At 44.6% G+C, this 21,888-nt stretch overlaps 1 protein-coding gene across 4 annotated transcripts; it reads left to right on the forward strand.

Annotated features, from left to right (window-relative positions):
- The first annotated feature begins 658 nt into the window (after positions 1–658).
- Positions 659–21,084, forward strand: SLC39A13 (solute carrier family 39 member 13). Of its 4 annotated transcripts, none has more exons than XM_066997673.1 (11): positions 706–812; positions 4,903–4,961; positions 6,368–6,667; positions 7,106–7,219; positions 8,919–9,040; positions 10,331–10,483; positions 15,762–15,851; positions 16,200–16,250; positions 16,458–16,590; positions 16,705–16,804; positions 18,279–21,084. In XM_066997673.1, the coding sequence occupies exons 3-11, from the start codon at positions 6,400–6,402 to the stop codon at positions 18,352–18,354; spliced, it is 1,107 nt and encodes a 368-aa protein (XP_066853774.1). In that variant the 5' UTR covers positions 706–812; positions 4,903–4,961; positions 6,368–6,399; the 3' UTR covers positions 18,355–21,084. The 4 variants fall into 4 exon arrangements, with proteins under 4 accessions (XP_066853775.1, XP_066853774.1, XP_047924985.1 ...); XM_048068906.2 differs by lacking the exon at positions 706–812 and adding an exon at positions 906–1,128; XM_066997674.1 differs by lacking the exon at positions 4,903–4,961 and having other exon boundaries at positions 659–812.
- The last annotated feature ends 804 nt before the right edge of the window (positions 21,085–21,888 follow it).

The raw sequence follows: 21,888 nt of genomic DNA on the forward strand, positions 1-21,888 counted from the left end.
CGCAGGCTACTGATGGCTGACTGAATTCCAAACTCCTGCTCCGCGGCGTGACATTGGAGTGATGTAATGAGACCGGGGTGAGACTGCAGACAGGAGGAACGTCAGCATCAGCGGCGTCTCCTAGGGGAACGGGGTTTGTTCTGGAAATTGGAGTGGGAAGAGTTCTGTGTCGCAGGGGAAATGGTAAGAGATGGAACCGAAAGGTACGTTAGTATATTTTGGAAAGTGTATTGGAAACTATAGCTCTGAGCTAGTTCAGCTTGTATAAAAGTAAATCTTTGTTCTCTGCTGACCTAGTTTTTTGAGCACATGAAGTTTCTGCAAACCTCAGTAAGAACCGTGGATACTCTTCACCGTTAACAGTCAGGGTTACATTGTCAGAGCTCAGGTGTCACCCAAGCGCCATCAGGAAGGCTGTAACACATCCACCTGCTACAGAAACCTGTGTAGCGGCAGGTACTTTCAAAAGTTACTTCATCTTTTCAAAAACTTGCGGAGGGCGAGTCCTACGGAGGGCTGCCACGCTTTTACCCGTGACAACAGGGGGCTCACAGCCCCCCTAGATCCCCCCAGGCCCCTCCTCGGCAGACGGGTCCCCGCAGGAAGCGGGCCCGACGCCGGCCCCCCGGTGGCGGAGGCCGGAAGCGAGCGCGGCGCTGGCGGCGGCGCCGGGTCCGCGGCTGGTGCCGAGGAGGCCGGGACCGACGTGGCCGGCCGGGGGAGGCGGGGACTGGGGGCGGCCGGGCGGGGCAGGCGGGCGCCGTGCTGCGGCTGGATGGCAGCGGCGGCACGGGGCGCGGCGGCGGCGCACGGTAAGGGCGGGAGGCGCTGAGGGGGCCGGCGGGGGGACGGGGTTGGAGCGGGGCCGGAGGTTTGGCGGCGGGCGGGGGGGTCCGCGCCGCCATTTCGCGTGAGCCTCGCTGCGCCGGGCCCGCTGAGGGGACGGGGCGCGGAAAGTTTGCGAAGTAACTCCGGCCGCCTCGCCGCTCGGCCCCCGCGGGGAGCTGCGGCGGAGCCGGGCCCGGGGGCAGCCCCAGCCGGCTGCCAGCTTTCCTCCCGGCGAGCCGGCGGCGGGTGGGATGGGGACGGAGTCGGTGCTTCAGCTGCCTGCCGTGCCTGCGGGAGGAGGTGAGGGCAGAGCTGTGCCGGGTGCCCCATCTGCCTGCCCCGCCGTACCCCGCTGTGCTTAACCCCGCGAGCCTCCGGCTGCACGCGCTGCGATGTGCCCGGTCTGCAGAAATGAGAGGCTCCGCGTGCAGTGATTCAGTAGGAGAGGAATGGGGAAGAGGGGAAGGGTCCCCGCAGAGCGGTGGGGTCGCTGCAGGCAGGCTGTGATTTGTGACAGAGAGGACGGCGTGCCCTGGGAGCCTGCAGGCCTGCTGTGCCTCCGCCGGGGTCAGGGCTTCCAGGAGGAATTCAGAGCTCTCCACGGGGCTAATGGAGGGAGGCGGCTTGTGGAGAATTTTTTTGGCTGAAAATAATGCTTCCTCCCTGGAAAATAACTTTTTTTTTTTTTTTTTCCATGCAATACTCTTTTGCAACTCTTAAGGCCAAGCAACTGGCTTCCAGGGAAAACAGTTGTTTATAACAGTTGTTATAAAGATCTTTTTTTTCCTTCTCTCGACAACATCTGAAATGTCATTGTGTGGCAGCGAGCAATTGTGCTGAGACAGAGCTGAAGCTGTGTGGTCTGAAAAGGCAAAGCGTCCAGGAAGGGAGGCGGTGGGTCCCTGCAGGAATCTTTGTCGTGTAAATATTTTATTTTCTGTTTTCCAGTAGGTTTTTACCTTGGCATTTTGAGTTTTGACTGTTTTCTCAGGCACTGCCTGCCACAGACCAGCTCAGTGAGGTAGCGGAGGCTGTGGGAGTCTCCCAGGAGGAGGGCATGTGCTCTTCTCAGTTAGCGTTCAGTCTCCCCCTTCTTCCCACTAAGGAGTGTGTAAATGGCAGATTTTCATGTTTGTTCTTCCTGAGCTGGGAAGACCTAGCTGTTACTTCAGTTCAGAATCCCAGTCAGAGCAGACCTGACTTGAATGCTCTGCTCTGGGACCTGCTGGTGGTACTGGTGAACAGGTTCTGCTCCTGGCATGGCCAGGAGGTGTGATACCAAAGGACGTCTTTGTCAAAACCGATGAGTAAATGATGCAGTGGTGATTTTTCTCTTATGCATGTTCTTAAAAATATATACCTTTCTTGAGAAAAAACACATCTCTTATAAACGTGGTTATGCTTCTGCCTCATAGTGGTAGTGGATCTCTCTGAGAACATGCAACTGCTTTCTTTAGAAATTTCTCTATAGGGTTCCTAAAACAGATGCTGATGTCCAAAATTAGGGGTAGGTAAAGACATCTTCCATCCTCTTAAACTGTAGTGGCAGGGTATTATTTTCTCTCTTGAGCTTTTTTTATCCTAGGACTACATTCTGATTGCTCCCTTCCTTCCTCTTAAAAATTTGTCTCGGGAGTGGCCAGTTTTATTTCAGAGACTTGAAGTAAACTTAACATTTCATGAAGAGCATGTAGCAATGCGATAGAAAAGCAAAGGGGTTAAGGAATAAAACCTGCATTTTTTTAGAGCAAGTGGTTATGGTATATTGTGAAGAAGCATATGCAGGAATGTGTTCTAAATAATTAGCTGAGCACAAAAATCAGTGCATGTATGTCCTGGATGATGCACCGAGTTCCTCATAGATGTTCTATTTACATCAGGAATTCATTGCCTGAGATTTGCGGATGTTCTTGAGCTACAAGGTAATGATGGTCAGCCAGCACGGGTTGAAGAAATATACCGTTTTTCCCTGGTGTGATTAACAAGAGAAAAAAGATCTGTCAACCTCAGAAGGTTGACTGACACACAGCTGAGTTAGGGGAATTGGTTTTCTACCCCTTGTGACTCTTTATTGTTCACCACCATCTCTTTTTGGAGGACCCTGGTCCCTTTTGTTGCTGGGAAAAGGAAATGAAGCCAGATATGCAGCCTGTTTTCAGAGCCCTGGACATGTCCTTTGCCTTATGTGCTGCTGCCTCTATCCAGGATTTTGGTCACTCAGAGACCCTTCCAGGTGTCCTTTGGGGAAGACATGGGCTATGAGTGGGGAGAACTAGATGGAAGAATTGGACCTGTTGCATCAGTTATGATTTCTTTTCCAGAGCAGTTCCCAAAAGCTGTTAACTTTGTGGCAACCATGGCACAGACGGGGCCAGTTTATGCCACTTTCCATCATTGCCAAGCTGCAGGAGAGCAGTTGTTTTAAAATGTGTATTCCTCGCATCTTCACACACATATGGTAGTTGTATTAATCCTGATGTTTTTTGCTGGAATGGCTTCACTCCTCACAAATAAGCTGTTCTCAGTCATTTTCAAGGTCTAATCCAAGCATCAGCCCTGTGCCTGTTCACTTCAGTGGCGGAGATGAATGGGTACCTGGAGTGCTGTGAGGTGAAAATGTCCCTTGCTTCTGCTACTCAACCTTCTGTATTCTCTTGTGCTGATAGTAACGGGCAGCTGAAGAGCTGCCACTTTCAGTAGGGTCCTGCCAGTAGAGCAAGTGTCTGGGGCATAGGGCTGGGAGGGACTTCAAGACGGGATCTAGTCGTTGCAATGAAAAAGCATCTGGATAAGGAGAGCTTACTCTTTTTTTTTTTTTTTTCTGTTTCTGCATCATAGGTAACTTGTTCCAGTATATTACCATTTTGGCACTAATTAAACTAGTTTCTTCATATCCAAGTTGAATTGTGTTTACTACTTGAGCTGATTCCACAATGTGGAAGAGTTGAGTACTTTCCCCCTTGTGACTTCTGATGTATGCAGACTGTTCTGTTCCCTTCAATGTTATCTTTTCTAGACTAAACACACCCAGGTCCTTCAGTCTTTTCTTCCAGGTTGTACTTTCTAAACTCGTATTTTTGCTTCTGTCCACTGGAACGTCTCTTATTTTTACATCTGTTTTATAAAGTACAGTGTGTGAGGTGGGTACAGTCTTATGGCCGAAGTTTCGTTTGTGGGGAGTAGAATGGAATCACTACCTCCGTGTCACAAAAACAATGTAGCTGTTGGTATGTCCTGGGATGTCATTTGCCTGCTTAGTGGCGGGCTTGTGTTGCTGGCTCAGATTTATTTCTGAATCAATGTAATCGTGTATGCCTTTTTTTTTCCTCCTGGCACATTGGAGTTAGTATTTTGTCATATCCATTTGATTTTTTTTTTTCATTAGTCTGGCATTTTGTGCTCATCTTTGCTGAGATTGGTTTGACAGTATGTGGTAGGTAGGTCTAGGGTTCTCACAGCCAGATCATAACACTGCAATAAGATGCCACAAAAACCTGAGATGGCTTAAACTTGGGATGTTAAAGGATTTTTGTCTTTGTCCAGAAACAAGGGATGGGTTTTGTATGGGTCAATAGTTTACATTCCAATAGATGTTATCTTTCCACAAAAAGTTTTAGTGGTTCTTTTGCAGCCAGCCAAGCTAGCATCTTCAATGGTTCCTTCTTGCATCCTTCATACTCCTGATGTCTGTGGTTACTGTGCTTGGAGCTTGGTGTCCTCCTTCACAGGTTCTGTGGGACCCTGTTTTTTACTGTTCTCCTTGGTTGCTCGCTGCAGCTGGGCCTTCCTCCAGCAGTGATCTAGTTCGGAGGCCGAAACTGGAAGAGCCTCTGGGGATAAAAAGTCTCTGCTGGTTTGTTCTGAACCCACTCACTCATGGAGTCGGGTTTGAGCATGGGAAGGGGAGGCTGACTGAGAGGATGGGGAGACAAGGGTCAACGTTGTCCTTTTCCACTGCAGTGAGCCCTTAGATCAGTTCCAACACCCTGATTTTTTTTCTTGACAATTTCAGGCCCCTTTCTGTTTGGCTGTTATTTAATACTTTGCTGTCTTTATCACTTTCTTATCTTATAGGTAAATGCAAACTGATCACTTAAATTCATCAAGAACCTTTCAGAGGATTGAAGTTACCGGTCAGTAACTTCTTCAGTTGCACCTGCCTTTTATTTTTTTCTTTTTGTGAAGGTAGATGAGGCATGATGCTTCTTGAGCCTTCCGTGGCCTTCCCATATTCCTGTAAATTTCAAAGATGCTTCAGATTACTGTAACTGGTTTCTTAAATGCTTTCAGGTGAATGCCGTTATTCCTCTCAATCTGCAGCTGCCTTGTGAACAATCCTTATGCCATTCTTTTCTAACCCACTGTGTTCTCCTGTTTTCAAATTAATTTTGCTTGCCACGTTTCACTCCTCCTTCTGGAAACTGAAGGAGGCATTTGTACTTCAGCCTTTGTGTCATTTGCTTTCCTTTCCTATTTGCCAGTGAGTGTGTAATTATCTTTATTTTCTGCTTCTAACATGCCCTTTTTCTCTCCAGTTCTCTTGCGACTGAAGAGTTCTTAGTAACAGCTGTGCTGCCTTTGACTAAGAGTCCATCTAACCCAGCAGACTTGTAGGAAGGAGTAAAAATAGAGCAAGTATATAAGATATTTTCCAACTACTCTTTCAATCTCCAGCTCCTTTAAAATAAGAGAATTTCCTGCATCTAACACGAGCTGTCTAACCATGAACAATCAGTAGATTTATTTTCCTACTGTCTAGTCTGTCTGTTGTTGAATTCATGTAAAATTTTGCATTGTTTTTGGAGAAATGCCGCCACGCAAGTTACCAGCTGGTGTCATGTTTGTTTTCATTTTGAAGCCGACCCTCACTGGCTTCACGTGATGGCTGTTAGTACTTACATTTGTAGACACGGTGAATAATCTATCCCCGTTTATGCTGTTTACACCAATCATGACTTTATGGACCTCTGTTATGTTCCCTTTCCCACTTAGTTGCCTGTCTTGCATCCTGATTTGTTAGATGCTACTCCGTATCTTCAGTTGTCTTTTCTACCCAGTATTCCCACAACCACGTGTCTCTTGGGTTTTGTAATTCTGACATACCAATTTCATGACAAAAAGTACCAGAGAGGGCTCTTAGAGCAGCTCACTGAAAAGGCAAAGAGAAGACTGATCCTGGTAACGTCTCTGGCCAAGATCTTTTTCTGGAGCCTTGGGAAACTGAAGGGCAAGGACAAGGCTACCTGTGGGTCCTGGCCCTGGGGAGTCCTTGTCCAGCCCACTGGAGGGGAGATTCTGGAAGGAAGACTTGTTCGCAAGGTGTCTCATGCACAGTTTCACATATCTGATGATAAACAGTGTCCTTTAGTACTGTGTTGAAATCGGGGAGAATTTCAGATGCTTCCTTATGGGGGGAAGGGGGATACCCACCTGTAGTAAGATGCTGAGGGATGGATTGCGTGACCAAGGCCTTTTCTCCTGGGTGGTAGGAAAGAGCCTCCAGCATGCTCTCAGAACTGTTCTCCTCTATTCTTACCAGAGATCGGCCAGCCTGGCTGAGACCACTTAGCGATGACAAAACAAAAGCTTCTGCTTGATGGGACGTTCTCCTTGTTTCTGATCCTGGCCTGTGAAGCTCAACAGCTCCCGAGGAGTCATGCTGCTGCCAGTTCTGGCCCTCTGTGCGAGAAGGAAGCAGAGTCCTGGGGAAACCTGTTCAGCAGTGAGCGGCTGGATGCCTGGGTCTGTTCCCTCATCGGCTCGTTCATGGTGGGGCTGAGTGGGGTCTTCCCCTTGCTCGTGATCCCCTTTGAGACAGGAGCTGCTCTGCGGTCAGAAGGTAAGCCTGCTACCTGCATTAGCCTTTCTGAAGACAGAGGCCCTTGGTTGTGACTGTGATGAACAGGATCTTGTATCATCCCAGTGTCGCAGCAATACTGTCCCCTAGAGCAGGCATTACGTTTGCAGTGCTTTAGGCCATACCTGTCGATTTGATGGGGAATCCTCTAACAAATGCAAGTCCTGGAAGGAACTTGTACAGAATATCATTTATTGTACACCCTGGGGAGCTGCTTGGTCCAGGACTCTCCCACACACAGCTGTCCCAGCCTTGCAGTGCAAGGGCTTCTTTTTGCACTCCAGCTATTTCTTCCATGCTCTCTCCTTTGAAAGCTTGGTTTGCAGATGCTTCTAATTTAGGTCTGTTTGTGCAAAAGCTCAGCTGGAGATGTTTTGGCTTCAAGCTGAGTTATAATCAGGTTTTTGTTTCTTTTTTTAGCTGGGTCACGTCGTTTGAAGCAGTTGTTGAGCTTTGCAATTGGTGGACTACTGGGGAATGTGTTTCTGCACCTGCTTCCCGAAGCCTGGGCCTACACGTGCAGTGCAACAACAGGTACGAAAGCCTTATATGCATAGAAGCAGCTCATGCTGTGCCTACTGCTACATTTTTTGGGTCTGTTCCATCCCAAAAACACAAAACCAGCCAGACTGTGTCAGCCCTGGCCCAAAAACTGGTCCAGGCTGTTACTCTGCTTTGAACAATGTGTAAAAGCAAATGCTTAGGGAAAAGTATATGAAAAATAAAAACATGTAATAATTTCTCTTTATACTCCAAAGTTTTCAAGATCGGAAACTTCCTGAGATGAGCATGATTTCTTTGTTTAGTAACTTCTAACAGGTTTCTTGTCTATCGACTTTTCCTACCTTGCTTTGGGCTCTTGTAAACCTCTGATTTTCCTTTGCCCTTTCCCTAAGGAAAGGGAATGCTTCTTTAACCTGATGGAAAGTTATGAATCTGTGTGTGGTCGGGTACATGAACATGTCTGCTGTCTCAGGTGGGGGTTTCTGCCCTATCACGTGCATCTTGCCTGTAAATCTATCCCTATCACAACAGTGCTTCTCCTACAGCCTTTTTCTTGGAACTAACTGGGATCCCTCCACTTCATCAGTTGGAGCCCAAATGTGCTCTCCTCTCAATCTTTTTTCCATGACTTCTCCTTGAACGATTGTCCATAGAGACATTGACTAAGGTGGTGTCTGGGGAGGTGGGGAGGGAAACAAATAGAGGTGACAGAAACCTGTGTTTGTCAGCAAACTAAACACTGTTGGGATGCAGCTTGTGGTATTGGTGTGTATCCTTCACCCCTCGGATGGCCAGACTTGCAGAAAACCGCAGCAGTTGTAACTTTCTGCTTTGGCAAACTGATGTGAGCAGGCAAGTGCTGCTGCATCCCACCTGTTGAGAAGCTAAGAAATTCTTTCATTGCTAAAAATGAAAGAGCGGTGAAAAGGATGCTGTAGGTTTCCCAGACTTCCTTATAGCCACCTCCTGGGATTTCAAATGCTCCACAGATCTAACGATCATGTGGTTCTCTTCCTTTTCATGGCTCTGGTTCTGTTAGCAGAACCTACTACCTGCTGTCCTTTTTTCCCCTCTTCCTACAGTGGTTCCCTAATGACTCTCTTCCTGCTCTAGCTTGCTTGTTTCTTACGTTGTCCTGAAGCATAAAGGTTTCCATTACCCATGTATGCCCCACTGCAGAATCGTTCCGTTCTTCCACTGCAACCTCCATTTCTGCAGCCAGGCTGAAAGGATGATTATCTCACAAGCTTGGATGTAATTAAAAAGAAAGTTTATAGCTTTGGGCTTAATAACTTGCCCAGGTGTGGCAGAAAGGGGAAGGTGAGTTTGTAGCTCCACTAATGTCAGATTTCATGTTGGGTCTTGCTGCTCAGTAGATAGAGCTGCAGGATTTTTATTGATGTGATGTTCACATGCCTCTGGGGCACCGGGAAGTTCCCAGTGTTGTCAAGAAACATTCTGGATTGCACTGTTGAAGTAAAAGGGGTGGGGGGCTTTCACACTAAGCCTCTGGAGATGAGGACACCTTTTACTTAGATCAACAACGAGCAGATTAACTTAATTTTCTGAGAGATATAGTTGCTTTCTACTCCTTGCAGGAGGTGTTTCTGTTCTTTTGTGTTTTTGTCTTGGGACTGGTGATTAAACTATCTGGGGCAGGTGGGGTTCCCATGTGGGAAGACACTGTGTTCTTGGAAGTGACATGAAGATTTTTTCTGTTGTCCCTTAGGAGAAGGGCAGAGCTTTCAGCAGCAGAAGCTTCTGGGTCTTTGGGTGATTATTGGTTTCCTGACCTTCCTGACTCTAGAGAAGATTTTCCTAGAGAAAGAAGAGAAGGAGTGCCCTGGTGTGGTAAGTGAGTAGCCAGAGGGGAGGGAGTGCTGTTGTGTTTAGATGGTGAGTCAGGCACGTAGCACTGTATTAAACACCTCATCTGCCCTACCTGGCAGGCTCAGCAAAGGATCCTGGAGCTGTGAGCAGCTTATCAAAGGCCTTTTGGAGCCTTTTGCCACTTTGCCATATGGTTCTAGAATGTGTTCCATCTACAGGCTTTGTGTGCTTTCAGCTGAGATTTCTCGCCTCTGGGCTGGTTTTGTTCTTGATGTGGTTTGTGTGAAAAAAGAGCTCCCCTTCTATATGGACTGGGAGCTGGAGTGCTCTGCAGTTGAGACTACCTCAGATAACCTTTGAGGGATGACAGTTTGCTGACACATGCTCTAGTGAGTAATCTGGACTCACTCGCCTTCTGCGTCCTCAGTCAGGGTAAAGACCAGCATTGTTTGGAAGACATTCCTTGCTGTACACTTCTGCTGGGTGTGATCTGAACCAGGCACTTGTTCCATGGAGCTGCTAACGTGGCAGACAGGGTTTATAGTTGGCCAGAGCATGCTATGCAGTGGTTCAGACAAGAGTCACCCAGCAGCAAAGAAGCAACACTGACAAAACAGGAACCAGGAGGTAACACCAAGACAGAGGATAGTGGCTAGTCCTAACCCATCTGCCTGGTTCCTCGCAGCACTTCTCCTATAGGCTGTTCAGTACTTCCTGTGCCATGCCTTTTGAGAGAGAAAAGAGCAGGTCAGGAACTGGGTAAGCAGTTAGCTATTGTTTTGACTCGAGACTAAATTGAAAGGAACTTCAGCTCATATATAGAGACTGAAGTCTGAGATGAGCGGTTTATTTGGAAACTGACAATCACAGCTATAGAATAACTCTTTAGGATTCAGTTATCCTGACGCACGGGGGAGAACAAGACTCTTTTTCTCTTCACCCCCAGCCCAGATGGAATTGAATTTCTCTGGGCAGTAGCTGCCAGCAGGACTGACAGATTGAGTCCCTCATCTTCCTAGTGGAACCTTGCTCATGTCAAAGGGGCCTGACTCTGATTCCCTGTATTTCTTTCTGTTTTCCTTCTCCTGATGCTTGGAGAATTCATTGTTCTTGTGCAGATGTGACAAGGTGTGACACTCTCTGAAGTCTGTCTTGTTTCTGGTCGTTGTCATGGGTAGATTTGGGTACCAAAGCTACTGATTTGGGTTGTAAGAATGAAACTATTAAGGCTGAAGGTTGGATTTCTAATCTAGATTTGTGCTCTGTGTTGAGGACAAACAGGCAGTGACAAGTTGTTTTCTGCTAATTTAGGGCTGTGATTACAAAGCACCAGCTGGAAAGATTCCCAATGGAAGTGGCTACCCCCTGTCAAAGGTATCAGGCAGATCCCAAAGAGAGGAAACAGGTTCAACTCAGTGTAATGGCTCCACTCCGCAGTCGTGTCAAACAGACAACAGAATCAAGGTAAGAGACCCACAAGCAGCCCTTTTCTAGATGATTCACATCCTATGTTTTCTGGGCAAAGATCTTTCAGTCAGGAGGAAGAGTTGTCTGTGGAGAGAACTGTGCCTGAGTGGGGGACTCGGTGTTTGAGTGAGTTACACTTAAATTTTGCTCTGTCAAAGTCACAGCAGGAAGGAAATAAGATACTCATTGGGAGAAAATCTGCACTGCAGCTTATGCAAAAGAGGCAAAATTACTATTGTGAAGGCATAAGCCTGGGGATGGGTGTTCTGTACTTTGGTCTCAGGATTCAGTCAGTACTTTTCAATTTACCCTTTTATCTTATACTCAATATATCTTTATTTGCTTAACTTTTTGAGTAATGACTTTATTGTTTCTCCAGTGCCTACGTTGTATTAATTGTGAACAGCATGCTTCCTTTTAAGGCACCTTTTGGATGTATTTTGACAGCTGAAGCTGTAAAACTTAAATTCAGGTTTTTTTGAACAGCAGCCATCTGCTGCCCAAAAGAGCCTCCTTTCCACTCCTGCCTCCAAACCTGCATTTGTCATCACTTCATTTGCACTGGACCTAATCTGACCCCTACAGTGAGCCTACTCAGGGAACTAAACAGGCAAACATTTTTTTGATGATGATGATTATTTTTTCCGTGTAGGTTTCTTTCGTAATTTATCATCTTAAATCAGCTTCCCATGTAAACCTGTAGCCCTGGGATAAGGGAGATCAATCAGCGAGCTCACAGGACTGGAGGTGGAGGACAGAAAAGGAGTACTGTAGCCACTGCCCAGTGCTAACCTTTAGATTGGCTTTGCTCTTGCTTCTGTTACTATCTTTGCACTGTGGGAAACCCTGCCTGAGTGACCATTACATGCAAGAGAGTAAAAGATCACTTTGACCGAGGAGGACCTATAATTTGAGTTTGAAAGCACTTAAAAATGTGAAAGATTTGTAGGAGAGTGACTATGAACAGAAAGTGTGGTTACGCAAACTAGCCCAAACCTGGACATGTGGTCAGTCAGAGGCTCTTCACTCTTTCTATTTTAAAGTTGTTTTGCTGTAACCTTGTAGCTATTACTATGCAATGTGAAAGACATGTTGAGATCACTGGGCGGTTTTGATACCTGTCACATTCACGTAATCTGTACAGAATGCTATGACAAAGTGCCAGGTGCTGCATTGGTGGTTCTGGAGCTGACAGCGCTGAAGAAGACAGTATTACTGGGTTATGAAACATTGTGCATTTTTTTTTAAAGGTTTATACAAGGAACTGTGGACTTTGAGGATGGTTAGTCCTCCAATGATTTCAAGTAGAAATGAAACACTGACGAGGGACACAATTGCTCAGTGCCTTGTTCTAATGTAAAAAGTAATCATGTAATTATTGCTAAGTGATATGGTATTATGGAAGATAAATTTTGTCAACTAGACATTTTTCCCTGCCTTTGTTCAGTCATAAGATTGTTTGGTAATGATACTGACAGCTTTCTCCCAAATTCTAATAAAACTGGTACTGCATGAAAGCAACCTTACAAATATAAAAAATCTGTTATTCTATGTTATAAACAGGGACTGGATTAATGCAGCCCCCCTCAGATCTGTTCATTACTGGTTTATGATTTTTGTAATTGATTGTTTAAAAAAAAGTACATCTTTACATTTGCAGATACTATGTTACTTAAATGTCATATTGTGACTGCATGAGGTCGCTGACATTTGCTAAACGGAGTAATTTGATCAAAAGAGATGAATTTTTAACATGTTTTGATAGAAGCAAATATCAAGTAATAGATTAAGAAAGAATACAGATGACACTTGTAAGACAGGGAGAGATTCCAGGAAGTCAGTGCCTTGGAAAAAGATGTGAGAATCATAGTAGGAAATTGGTTGAATACACTCTTCCGTTATGATGCTATAGTCAGGAGGATGACCAAGTGAGTAGGAAAGAGTATGTAAGACGCAAAGCAAGTGTTCCTTTCCATATAGCAGTAGACCTGACTCTTTACTTGGCTTTTTCTGTAGTATTCATGATAGCCAAAATAGTATCAATAAATTGCAAAGTGATCAGAAAAGAGCTGAAATAATTACTTCAGGTTTGCAGTACATGGTTTTTCTTAAGTGTTTTTCTTCAGCTTTTAGCTCTATAGATGTGATGAATCAGGGGTGACTTTAAGGCATATGAATACCCATGCAAGAGGCATTACTATATGTGAAAAGCTAAAGCTGTACAAAGTAGAAGCAGATTAGAAATAGAAGACAACTCTGTGATGGAGGGTATCTTGCCAGTGGGACGACTTACCTAGAGACATAGTAGATTCTTTGTCACTTGTGGGCTTTAAGCTGTGATTTAAGCTTTTTTCTACAAAGTACACTACAGCTTAAGAAACAACGGGCTTTATGCAGAAACTGGAAGTTTCTATTTCAGTTGTGTTATATAGAAGGTCTTAGCTGATCATGGAGACCTCTTCTAGCTTTAAAATCCAAACATGTCTATTTAGTCTTGCAGACTCTTAGGAATACACATGAAATAGAAACTCAGGAGTTAATGTATATAATTTTAACTTTCTACCTTCTGGGCATTTAATCTGAAGATTTTAATAGTCTTTCTTGTAGGGGGGAGATTACCAAAATTATCAAGATATTTCTACCTTGTTTCCTTAGGAAACAACGTAAGCAGTCATTCCATCTGCCTGTCCATCTGTTCTGCCCTTCATTTTTCAATAACTTTTGAACCCATAATTAATTTTACTAGAGTTTCAGAGAGGGTAGAAATCTGAAGGGTAATCAGATGTCTGCAAGATCCATAAAAATCAGTGTGGCAGTAGAGGAGGAATGCAGACTAATGTTGTGTTGAAAAACTCTGGCAGAGCTTAGATGTTGCATGCTGCTTGACAGCTCTGCCTGGTTGGAAGATCAACAGGTAAGTCTCACTGGCCTTATCTGGTGGAGAAGTGACTGTCATGGACTGCGGGGGGGGGGGGGGGGGAAGGAACATGCAGAGAAAATTTCGCTGGAAGTGTGCAAGGTAGGAGCCTACAAAGAAAAGAGAAATCTATAGCAAAGACTTCTTTGGTTCTCCTATGCACTCAGTAACAGTTTTTTTTTTTTTTCCCCCCCAAAATGGAAAGATACTACTTAAACAAAAAGAGATGTCACGCCTCAAGGCTTCAGTGATTAGTAAGCTGCAATCAGTCATCCTTGCTCCATGTATATTAGAACTTACACTCTTTGGCTGCTGCTGTAATAACTTGTCCTAGCTTAAACACTGCAAGTGGGAGGCATCCTTTGCACCCAAACACAGATTGGTTCTGCCCTGCATTGCAGCCTTTATTCCTTCATCAAGTAAGAACTTTGTAGAGTACCTTTTCCGTACTCATTCTTTTTCTTTTTTCCCCATGGCACAGGGGTCCTCGCTGATTTGTAGAAGTATGTTTTATTGCATAGTGACATTAATTCTGAAGCATGAACATAAACACTTCATCTTGCTGCGCTCTTTATGAGCAACGAGAACATCCTATTAGGTATTCACAGAATGTAAATGTCAGAGGCTCATAACTGTCAAATCAACCCAATTTATTTCTGAACACTCCAAGGCTTTGCTTCTTTCAGTGACAGCTTTTGCCCAAGCCACTGACAAGAAAAGTCATAATGTTTTAATCATGAAGTCTATTTTTTCCCTATACAGTGGTATGGGAAATCATTTTAATATAAAACTTATTGAATAATTATTACTAGCCTGTGGGGAAAATGCAATCACATAAAATCCCAACATGAAAAGGAGAAATTTTAGACAGTCACATCTGACTGAAAATAAAGAATGAGAAGTAAAACTGCTGTGTTCATGGGTTTGTATGCATACATTGCTTTGTGTTTCTCCTTCTTGCAAAAACATGCAGGGAACTTCTGCATCCATTGTGGAGATGTTGCTTAGATTGTTACTTAAACATGGTACTTAGTCTTTGCTTAATTCCTTATTTTCATATTTAACTATGTATGCACTGTGAAAAGTTTAAAGCCTGTGAAGATGTTTGGAGGTTGTGCAGTGGAAAGTAACCTGCAGAAAGTAAATGCTTTTGAGAGAGATACCTGACAGAAAGCTCTATCTGAGCTGTGGCGTACAGAGGGCAGGAAGAAAAGATTCCCCAAGGAAAGTTTGATAGAAAAAGGGAAGAGGAGAAGACAGAAAAGGGCCTGTGAAACCCATTAGCGCGTGTGTTCTTTCCAGATAAACTTTGGCTTACCTGATGGTAAAGTAAGAAGTTAATGCCTTACATTTTCTACATGGTCTCTCCTTTTCACTCACTGGGTGCTGCCCTGTATCTGCAGGTAACGTATGCCCGCAGTTCTTGCAGTCCAGAGACAGTCCGATGCAGCTAACTCCTGGATTGATGATAATTTACACTGCAGTGAACTGCAGTGGCTCAGGACCTACACGTGGTAGTTTTTTGTTAAATCTGATGAGAAACAAAGAAAACAACCTCTGAGCAAATGATATGGTGTGGTACCCTCATAAATCATTTTGGGTCGGTCAAGTACACAATTTTTTCTGGACAGGAACATAGTAGCATGATAGGGAAGTCTTAACCTGGAGATGTAGTTCTGAAGAAGGTAACTGGCATACACTTTTAATGTTCAGAAATCTGTTTGTCAGCATACAAATGCATATACGTGCTATCCAGCCTTCTAGTAGGTGTTTTTTTGGTGACTGTCATCACTATCTTCTCTTTATTCTTTGTTAAGGGAAAGCAAACCCACATGCAGAAGTTTTTTTAGTGCAATGTTTCAAGATCTATATGGTTATAAAAAGCAGTTTCAGCGGCATTTGTTCTGTTGCATTGTTCTTGCCAGCTTTTGAAGAGGAGATATTTAACAGGTATTAAAATACATGGCTAGAAAACAAGGTCGGGTCATATTTGAAGCCAGTCACCTGTGTAAATTAGTGTTGCCCAGTATCGGCTCAATTTTGAATCAGATACTCTGGTTTATTCTTTTTTCTGTCTGTCTCTGTATCTGAAGCTTCTCTGTTATTTGCCCTCTCTCTGTCTTTCTTCCAGTAAGATGTCTTTCCTAATCTCAGACAGTATTGCCTACACTAAAGCTGAATTTACTCTAAAACTGAATGGAGTATTTAATTTGTACTTGAGCCCTGACATACTTTAAGATTGTCCTGACCTTTGCCATCTGATCATGGTTCTGTATAACCTATGCAAGAGCCATGTCTGGTGCTTCCTCTTATCGTATGTCTCTTTCTTTATCAGGGGCTGTTTTTCTCTTTTTGCAGATTAGTGGATACCTCAATTTGCTGGCCAACACCATTGATAACTTCACACATGGCCTGGCAGTAGCAGCCAGCTTCCTGGTTAGCAGAAAGGTAAGGTTTCTGTCACCAGCTGTATACTGAAGTGGAGATGTCTGTTCCCAAGTGTGATGCAACATGCAAAAAAACCAAAGATATGAGGAGTTCCCTCCTATTTTCTGGAAGTTTCTGAGAAAATGGAGACTATATCGAAAAGTAATCCTGTCTTGACCCTCTGATTCCAAGTTTCTTCAAACCTGAGACCTCAGTTTGCCCCATCTGCTGGCATTTTGGGAAGGGTTAGCTCATCTGCGCTTTTAATAAGAACCTTAACTTGGAGAAAGGGGCCATGATGTAATCCTGCAAGTCTCATTCTCAGATCTAGGGGACCGTTTCTTAACCACCTTCTTTCCTCTGCTGTAGGTTGGATTTTTAACCACAATGGCCATTCTCCTGCATGAAATCCCACATGAGGTGAGAGGGCTTTGTATCTTGTGGGGGGTTTCAAGGGTGCTTTATTGTGGGAATGAGAAGAGCTGAGTCCAGTTATGTTTTCTTGTCCCTTTGATAGCGCTCTGGGAGATTGAAAATGTGGAAAGTTAAAAACAGTCCTGAAGCACTTGTCTTGTTAAGGGTGGCCTCTGAGAATGTTCGTTAACTGTCGGCTCTTGATTTTCATAGGTTGGGGACTTTGCAATCCTACTTCGGGCTGGGTTTGACCGCTGGAGTGCAGCCAAGATGCAGCTATCCACAGCTCTCGGGGGGATTCTAGGAGCCTGCTTCGCAATATGCGCTCAGTCACCAAAAGGAGCAGGTAAGGCTCCCTGGAACTTCAGTAGGAATGTGAGGAGTCCATGATCCTCACGTGTGTATCTTCTCTCCCATGGATTTGTCTCAGGACTAATGAAAGCTTTCTGTGCTTGTGTAGGGGAAACAGTAGCCTGGATCCTCCCTTTCACTTCTGGAGGATTTCTGTATATTGCTTTGGTAAACGTTGTGCCTGATCTCCTGGAGGAAAAGAACCCTTGGTAAGTGCTCCCTCCTGTTGTGCTGCAGCCCTTCTTACTGCCTGGGAGCAGGGCTGTGACAGTTCCCCATGCCTGTTCTGGGGGCACATGAATGCCAGCTTTCCAAATCCCATTAACAAGGCTGATGTGCTAGCTATTGAGTTTATGGGACCACAAAGACCCTTTAAAACATGAAAACCTTCAACTGGGTCAGTCTCAAAGATTGTGCTAGTGCAGTATGGAGCCCAAGCAGCTAGAGCAGGTTGCTCAGAAACATGTCCAGTAAGGTGACCCTTTCCACAGTCTTGTCTTCTCAGCTCTTGTACCTAGTGGCTTAGGGACTGTCTGAACCAGGGCCCCATACAGGCTTTTGTGTCTGATAACCGCACATGAACATATCTTTCATATGCTTCTCTCATCTCTTTTTGACCCTATCCATTACTCTGGGCCTCCTGCAGTCTCCCATAGTTTGACTGCACTGCACGAAATGATGCTTTATATTATTTATTTTTTAGCCTCTTGCTTAATAATTTTGTTTAGATGTCACTGTGTTGCTGTGCGAGTAGAAAATAAGTTTCTTTCTGTCACTGCATTTCATAGTTTCACTGTATCCCACCTCAGTCGATCATCCCTTCTCTACACAGCTATTTATATTCTGGTATACATATATATAGCCTTCCCCATTTGTATTATTCTAGTTTCACGGAGCCTGACTGAGGCTCTGGCAGGTCCAGATCCAGTTGTATCACAGTAAAGGTCCTCTCAGATCTGCTGGCAGAGCTGCCCCTGAATGTTCCCACATATTTCAGTTGTATTGACAGGTTAACTTCTGTAGTTTAAATGAGAGACTTTCACTCACTCAGTTCATTTTCACTGAAACAAATCAGGAAGTGCTCAAAAAAAAACCAAAAACCAGCTCCACAGTTACATCTGAGGAGGCAGGAACATTTGGTAGCAAAACGGTAATGACCAGCTGGGAGCTTGCTTTTGGGTCGATAATCTCTTGTGCTGGCCCAGCTGTTTGCAGAGTATACAGAGGTAGCAGGTATATAGTCACTTTTACCACCGTCTTAGATTTATGCTTGATTAAAGACTGGCAAAATTAATCAGCTTTTTTTTAAAATTGTGGCTATTTATTAGTTGAATGAGGTTCCTAATCCATCTTTGAACATGCTGCTGAAGTGCTGGTTCTCTTGTGAGTAAAAGGGCAGGAATATGCAGTTGGGTAGTTGCACAGCAGAATCAGCTTAAATTGTTTTTGAAACCTTAAGTTGAGCCTTGCAGCTGAGTGGAACAAATGCACGTCAGTTTATAGACAGCATCTTTGTCTGGGGTGCTGGGAACAAGTCTTCTCAGCTGTGTAATGGTGTCATACAACTGCTGTTTTCCTTGTGATAGATTTGGAAGGGCAAAGAAAAAAACAGTCATGAGCCTGTACATTGCTGCCTGTTGGCATTGGTCTACACCCCTCCTAATTTTGCTGTTTCTTTCCCAGGAACTCCCTGCAGCAAGTTCTGCTCCTGTGTACAGGCATTACAGTCATGGTGCTACTCTCATTCACAACTGACTGACCTCTGCGCTGACTTCATGATGCCTCCCAGAGCCACCGCAGTGACTCTGAGCTGTTACAAAGCAATAAGGAACACTAATGTTATTTCCTATGTGTGTGCGTGCAGATCTGGCTGCTAGTGTGAGAAGCAGGTGAGAAAGAGGTCTGGGTATGCAGGACTTCGTTCCCTGGCTCTCCTATCCCTGTTCTGCTAAAATCCCACACATCAGGGCTTCTATTTTTTTATGGAGCAAAAGATACAGCGAGCAGAAATGAACTGAACAACTGCTCCACCGAGAATGGACAACGTTTTATTTGGTTCATTCTGATGGAACTGTACCTCCCAAGCTCTTGTGTGAACACAACAGAGGCGATCCCTGTAGCTGATGAAGAACTTTTCTACCACTCTGAGGGCTGGAGACAGAACAGGGATGGCAAAGCAACAGTAAAGCAACAGCTTTAGCCAGAACTCCCTATCCACGAGGAGTTACGGTGCTATGAAAACCTGCATTGTAGATAGAGGGGAAAGGCTCCTTTCCAACTTATCTCTGGCGTTTCATTGACATCACTTGTTCCTAAAGGTAGTATTAGCCTTGGCAGTTCACTTCTTTGGTCTGTTTAGTATTTACTTATGTTGAAATCGAGCCAAGAACTTGGGGCACTTTTGGATAGGTCACTACAATTAAATGGCTCAGCTTGGAGATTACTTGCCTCAGCCCTTACCACTCCAACAGTCAGCACAGCCTGTTTTTTTAATCTGAAAAATGATGAGTAAATGATTCTTCTTTTGCCAGACTATCAGCTCATCTACACGTGAAAGGAAAGCCACGTGTAGATATTTCTGACCTTTCCTCTCCTCATAACCATCAGCTGAACATGGCCGAGCCTGCTCTTGAGACCCAATTCACCCACCATCTGCCCACAAGTTTCCAAGCCCTCTTGAGGAGGAAGGATTAGCATGTCAGCCCTGCCTGGCACGTTACAGCAGTCCTAGACTGCCATGGCTCAGGTCAGTTTGGGCAGTGGTTGGACACCATTCAGTACAGCCTGGTCAGCAGCATATAACCCCATGTTAGCTTTTCCTCTGTTCAACGTGGTATGTTTAAGGGCATGCTATAACCAAAGCTATAGATGGTAGCTTATTTCTGGCCGCCTTACCTCATGGTGGAGTTAGTCTGTTGGGGATGAATGGATAAGCAATAATACTGGGATTCCTTAAGGCAAGGGGCACAGCAGCGGGGAGGTGAGGGTGAAATGGGAAAGGTGAAACTGATGGTTAAAAGATTAAAAAAAAAAAATGGGTCTGGAAAAGTTGTGTGCGTAGTAAGGAGAGGAAAGGGTGGCATTAAGCATGCTTTAAGAGTTTTCTGTTGTACGATATTTGGGGTAACGTTTTTGGCAATTTTATGCCAATAAAAATGAATGACATTTCTAGCACTTTGCCCAGACGAGCAAAGCAGACAGGGCTGACCAAGCCCTCATTCCACAGGGATGTTTTAGTGCCACAGAGACGTGCGCAATTGCTAGATCATCCATTCTGCAGAGCTTATCCTCGCTTTGCTTAAATCTGTTTAAAAGCTGGTCTAATTGAACTAGCAGAATCATTGGATACAAAACAGGTGCCACGATGTGAATTGCACCAATTCAGTTTTGTTTTTAAAGAGCTTTTCTAAATGAGCACAGCTCTCCAGTCTGCACAAAGCCTTATCAAGAGGGCTTGTCCCTAGAGGGGGTAATTTGGGTCGGAGCAGTGATGCAGGTATGCGGCCCGCAGCAGAGGCATTTACTTTCCTAAGAGATTCTTGAACTGTAGACACAGTTCTTTTCTTATGACAGCTCCTGTCCTACTTTTCAGGGAGAGTTGGAGAGCTCATGCTTGCAGCTTTCTCTGCCCAGGAACTGCTGTCTAATTTTTTTTCGTCTTTCCTTGCCCCAGGCTCACACAGTAAGTAGTTTCACAGTGAGGGAGGCTTAGTGCTTCTTTTTTTTTTTCTTAGGGGAGGGGGAGTGTTTTGGAAAACAAAGTTGCTTTCCTTTGTCAGCTTCTCCCTCTGTCATTCAGTTGTCAGAAAGTCTGAACTTAGCATCCGCTTTGCTGGAAGATTAGTATGATTAGCCTGCAGGGACTGGGGGAATATATTAGCCTCCCTAGTTCTGGCTTTGTTGTTCCCCCCCACTCCCTGGGGACTAAAGCTAGCTGGACCCTGTAGTAGGGCTCTGGAGGATGATTTTGTAGAGAAAGAGGTGCCTGCCGTTTCCCAAGATGTCTTTCTCAAAATGAGGCTGGTATTTAAGTTGAAGCATTGCCAGGTGAGTGCCCATGAGTTGGTGTTGTTGCATCAGCACTGACTCTTGCCAAGACTAAACTACAGTCGGGATTTTGTGCTCAGCGTTCAGGAATGTGAAGTGGATGACACTGAAGAAAGAATTTCTCAGTTGTTTTTCTTGGCTGATACCACAGGCGCAGAGAGTCTGCGGTTCTTGGGAAGATACCCTGTAGAAGGTATCCACAGGGCTTACAGGAGGGGCTGGCTTTCCACTACATGCAATGTCAGCCCTGGGGCTGAGGATGCAGAGCATTGGGAGGAAATGGAGCATCACTCCACCACATTTGTCACTTTTGGAAATGCAGAGAGACTAGTATTTTCTAAGCTCTATTTTTTCAGCTACTCTTATGCATTTTCCCACTTCATCTGTATTGGTCTGCTCTGCATGGAGACAATAGAGATGAAATAAATGGTTTTTCATTGTGGGTTTGCGTTTTTTTGTTGTTGTTGTTGAAATTGCTACTTTTCATTGAACTAAAATTACACATTCAATTCAAATTTCATTGAATTACAGAACAATGTCTCTGGGTTAGTCTAGAGAATTCAGGAGTCTGACCCTCTTCTCTACTCCTCTGACTTTCGCAAGTGTAAGAAAAATTTCTAACCCAGTTTGCTGTACCTGCTGCCATGGCACTGTAGGCCAGGAATGCTGTGTTCTGATCAAAATTTTTGGTTGCCAGTCTGCATTCCCTGAAAAGTATTGCCAGGTGAGTTACTCCTAGTTGAGCAGAGAGCTTGCATGGTAACTGACTATCCAGAGTTTTGCAAACATACTTTGTAATTAGTGATACTTTTTTTCATGTAAAAACACAAAGCCTGTCTGGTAGTTATGCTCCTCAACACTTACAGCTAAGCTGGTTACCTGGCATATGGGACAAAGGCATCAGATGTCATATATAGGAGGAGCCCAGAAGGGAGTAAAGGGATTTTCTTTACCCTTCAAAAACACGGGTTCAAAGCAGGTCTTAACAAACTCTTCAGCTTAAAGATTTTCAGGCTATAAATGCTGAATAGTAGTAAATGACTCTTGGTTCTTACAGAAGACTTCTTTAGGAAGAAGGAAGAAGATAACCCTAGAGCTGGAAGAATGTAGACAGGTAGGTGATCAAGGGCATGATTTGATGGTACAGGGGCTTGGGCAGCAATGTAGCTTTTGTTATTTCTGTCCCCAGCTTCACCTTCTCTTTGTTTGTGTCTGTGGGGCTGTGCTCTGGGCCTCCCTCCCCCAA

This window comes from Anser cygnoides, chromosome 5, assembly GCF_040182565.1.
Source record: "Anser cygnoides isolate HZ-2024a breed goose chromosome 5, Taihu_goose_T2T_genome, whole genome shotgun sequence".
Taxonomy (NCBI): domain Eukaryota; kingdom Metazoa; phylum Chordata; class Aves; order Anseriformes; family Anatidae; genus Anser; species Anser cygnoides.

Excerpts from the sequence above, each read along its gene's own strand:
- SLC39A13 (XM_066997674.1), top strand. The coding sequence starts at position 6,400 with ATGACAAAACAAAAGCTTCTGCTTGATGGGACGTTCTCCTTGTTTCTG. Across the intron at positions 6,668-7,105 it reads AGCTGCTCTGCGGTCAGAAG|CTGGGTCACGTCGTTTGAAG; the intron begins GTAAGCCTGCTA and ends TTCTTTTTTTAG. Across the intron at positions 9,041-10,330 it reads AGAAGGAGTGCCCTGGTGTG|GGCTGTGATTACAAAGCACC; the intron begins GTAAGTGAGTAG and ends CTGCTAATTTAG.